The sequence below is a fragment of the Nematolebias whitei genome, chromosome 22 (assembly GCF_014905685.2).
Source record: "Nematolebias whitei isolate Nwh7 chromosome 22, NemWhi1, whole genome shotgun sequence".
NCBI lineage: Eukaryota > Metazoa > Chordata > Actinopteri > Cyprinodontiformes > Rivulidae > Nematolebias > Nematolebias whitei.
This window is the reverse complement of record NC_056519.1, coordinates 23,241,254-23,245,439: the sequence shown is the minus strand read 5'-3', so window position 1 is coordinate 23,245,439 and position 4,186 is coordinate 23,241,254. Positions and strand designations below refer to the sequence as shown.

Below are 4,186 nucleotides of genomic sequence, written 5' to 3'. Positions count from 1 at the left end.
CTGTGGAAAGCGTGGTCCTGCTGCTCAGAGTGGTGTCTGATTTTAATCTTAAACTGACCACCTCTACTGCATCTTCAACAGGAATGCATGTAAAGAGTGATGTCAGAGTCAGAGTCAGAGTTTCTTTATTGTCATTCGCACCTCATATGGTACATGTGGTGGAGCGAAATTATGTACACAGGGTCCCAGTTACATCCAACAATAAAATGTATAAGAAAAACAGTAATAACATCTAAGATATGAACTAAGAAAAACATCAACTAAATATACACTAAGCACTCAGTCTCCATGATGACATCCCTCACCTTATCCACAAAGTCCATGGTGTTCTGTATGTGGTGTTCTGAGCTGCCAACTAAAGGGATGAGTACAGACGCCAGATATTTGGAAACATTGTAAGTGACAGAGTTACTCATGCTAACAATTGGTCTTAAAGGTACACCTTGTTTGTGGATTTTAGGTAAACCATACAGACTAGGTGTGGCCTCCCCTGGTACAGTCTGTGGTACAGAATACGGTCAATAACCTTGTCCTGCTCCAAAATTTTCAGGCTGCACTCATCTCCAGACCAGCGGTCACTCTTTCAGGGATGAAGATTCATTCATTCATTCATTCAGCCTTTATTTAGACAGGTAAATCCCGTTGAGCCTCGAGGACTCATTTACAAGAGAGACCTGATTATTAAGATGTTCACATCCTGGATAGAGAGGAACGATGGTTTGAGAGAGGAGTAAAGGAGGCCATCTTTGTGAAAAGAAATCGTCCATCATTAAACTGCTTTTGGTTGTCAGCAGCAAACTGGTTGATTCACTCTGAGAAGGTGCTATTTAAGAGACTGAGCTGAATACAGCACCTCAGACTGAAGAAGTCTTTCGGATGAGAGACAAAACATTTCTACAATTTTTTTGTTTAGTTTAGTTAGATTTTTTTTTTTTTTTTTTTTTTTTTGGAATGTCCAGAGGACCAGATTTAACTTTTTTAGGTTTTTCTACCTGGATTACTGAGCATGCATCAGGATACATCAGCATATGTTATTATAGTTTGGAGCAGAATTCAAAATCAAAACTATCTAAAAATTTGCTTTCAGGCACTTGGTGCACTCCTACACCTTCATCATGCTTCACACACCTGCCCTGCCACAACTCTGTTGGACTGCAGCAGGATACAGCTATACACTAAGATAATGCCAGGGTTGCACAATGTTACCCCCACATCTATGTTAGGTTGCTTCCACGACCTTGTCACAATCAGAGTAGTTGTCTAGGCCTCAAGCTAATGTGACCAAACATGCTTTAACGCCTCACCACCATGTTGAAAACGTTGCCGCTGCTGTTACCACTCTTCCCCACACTCCACAAACGGCACAAAACTGCAGTTTTTACATTGTAGTGGGGATGTTCATCAGTGTAAGGATGGCCTAACTGTGGTTCAGTGCATTAACACAGCAAGATTAGGAGTTTCATTTCTGTAACCCTGCAAGTTCATATCCATCCTTCCATTATCTTTTATCCGCTTCTTCCTTTCAGGGTCATGGGGTTCACTGGTGCCCATATCCAGCAGTCGCAAGTTCATTTATTTTAAGCAAAACAATCCATTATTTAGACTTCTGCACCTTGTGAACATATTTACAACAAGAAAAACATCATTCCATCTAGAGACTGCAGAAACACTTCTGTCTAATATTACAAAATAAGCAGTAAAACTAACAGATATTCCCTTGTCCAGAAATAAATCAATAACTGTTGCACTGCTTTGGATGAAACCCTGTGAACTGTTCCTCTGCCCCCTCTCACAGACCGTGAACCCAGCAGCAGCAGCCACAATGTCTCCTCAGGAACCTTTTACAGCTGCGTCAGTCAGATCACCATTGGTAAGTTTGATACTCAGGTATTCCTCTTCATGGATGAAATATTCAAGAAGCTGCAGTAGCCGGCCATGTGGACATTATTTTGCATGTAATAAAAACTTCAGCTCTGTATGATGCTTCTATTAATGAAGTACTGCTAGCTCTTGGTTGCGTCTTTAAACCTGTTACATAATAATTTTACAAATGTAGTTCTGTTGGCTGCAGATCCTCTGTAAGAAAATTGCCCATAAAAAAAGCTATTTGTCCTGATTTAAACAGGTATTAAAATTCAAGCCTTGATCCAAAACCTGCCTCCTGATCACCTGCATTTGGGTCCATTTCAGCCACTTTTGGCATGACAGAGATAAACAATGTCTGAGTTTTATTCATCCTTTCTTTCTCGGATTTCATGTTTTCCTGTTGCATAAAACATTCTCAATCAATCAATTCCTGAGATGTCTGGGCAGCAGACAGTTCAGTTCAGCACCCAGACTCTTCTACCATGAAGCTAAGCTGCTGAAATGAATGTACAGTAGTTAGTGGTTAAACAATAAAATATGCAAGACACCCCACCCCCACCCCAAAATAAAGGTGCATTCTGAATGTGAGCAATTGTTCTAAAACCTGTATAAACCTTTTGCATTGATGAGGACTTTTCAGCTGTATGAACTGTCGATGCCATGGGCACTAATGCACCCCCATACCATCAGAGAAGCAGACTTTTGAACTGTGTGCTGATAGGTTGGATGGATCATCTCCTCTTTAGAACAGAGGATGTGGCTTCCACTGTTCCCTAAAGAATGCCAAATTTCCATTTGTCTGATCACAGAACAGATTTCCCACGTGTCCTCCTCTCCACCCTAAACTCTGTTCTCCACCTCACTGAACCATCACCTCTGGAAGCCTCGACTGAGCTGTGCGACAACTTCCTACATTTCTTTGTGGAAAAAATTGCGACCACCAGGGCTCTCATTTCCCCTCCAACTCATGACCCATCCATCCCACCTCAATCTGTAGCTCCTTTTGACCATTTTGAACCCATCACTCTATCTTCTCTAGAGCAGGTCATGTGCAGCTTGAAACCTTCTGGTTACCCCTTTGATGTGGTCCCCCCTCGACTACGAAAGGAGGTTTTTCCCACTCTAGGTCCGTCCATTCTTGATATAGAAAACAGTAGTTTATCCACTGGCGTGGTGCCAAAAACCTTTAAACATGATGCTGTCCAGCCTCTCCTGAAAAAACTAAATCTTGACCCCTCACTCGTTTCCAACTTCTGACCTGTCTCCAAACTCCCATTTGTTTCAAAGGTACTGGAGAAAATAGTCAAGTCCCAGTTGAAGTGCTTCCTGGAGGATCACGCCATCTTAGAGCTTTTCCAATCTGGCTTTAAACCTCTCCACAGCACTGAAACTGCCCTGCTGAAGGTCTTTAACGACATCTTCAGATTCACAGATACCGGTGATTCTGTGCTGCTCGTCCTGTTGGACCTCACAGCCGCCTTTTACACCATTGACCATGAGATCCTCATTGCTAGGTTGGAGCAGTGGGTGGGCGTCACAGGATCAGCCCTTAATTAGTTCAGATCTTACCTCACTGACAGATCCTTTTGTGTCTCCATCAAGGATTTTAGTTCCGCAGAGGCAGAGCTTAAATGGGGGGTTCCGCAGGGGTCCATACTGGGTCCCCTCCTATTCTTTTTATACCTGCTGCCGCTTGGTGCTATTTTCCGGAAACACAACATGCCCTTCCACTTCTATGCCGATGATTGTCAAATTTACTTCCCCCTAAGACACAATGGCACATGCTCTATTCAACCGCTGCTCGACTGCCTGGCTGACATCAGGGACTGGATGGCTTTAAATTTCTTAAGTTTCAATGAAAAGAAGTCTGAAGTCATGTTGTTCCCTCCCAACGACACGATCACAAGCCACTGCATCGACCTTTCCGCTCTAACCCTGTCAGAAAAACAAAGAGTCACTAATCTGGGCGTGATAATGGACCCTTCCCTGAAACTTAACAATCATGTAAACATGATTGTTAAATCATGCTTCTTCCAACTGAGGCGGCTGTCTAAACTGAAGCCCATATTGTCCAAAAAGAACCTGGAGACAGTAATACATGCATTCATTACATCTAGGCTTGATTGCTGCAGTTCGCTCTTGTTTGGTATCAGTCAGACCTCCATTGTACGACTACAACTGGTCCAGAATGCAGCAGCCCGATTTTTAACCAGTGCAGGCAAAAGAGAGCACATTACACCAGTTTTGGCCTCACTGCACTGGTTACCGGTTCACTTTCGAATCCAGTTCAAAATACTCATGTATGTCTACAAATCACTGA

General features: G+C 42.8%; 1 protein-coding gene across 1 annotated transcript in view; it reads left to right on the top strand.

The window, feature by feature from the left end:
- The window catches only part of LOC119428337 (anoctamin-4), a 136,933-nt gene that overhangs the window by 2,639 nt on the left and 130,108 nt on the right, over window positions 1-4,186 (top strand). The window contains exon 2 of the mRNA XM_037696010.1: window positions 1,796-1,870. Coding sequence (XP_037551938.1) covers window positions 1,796-1,870 — 75 coding nt within the window. The remainder of the gene's footprint in view (window positions 1-1,795; window positions 1,871-4,186) is intronic.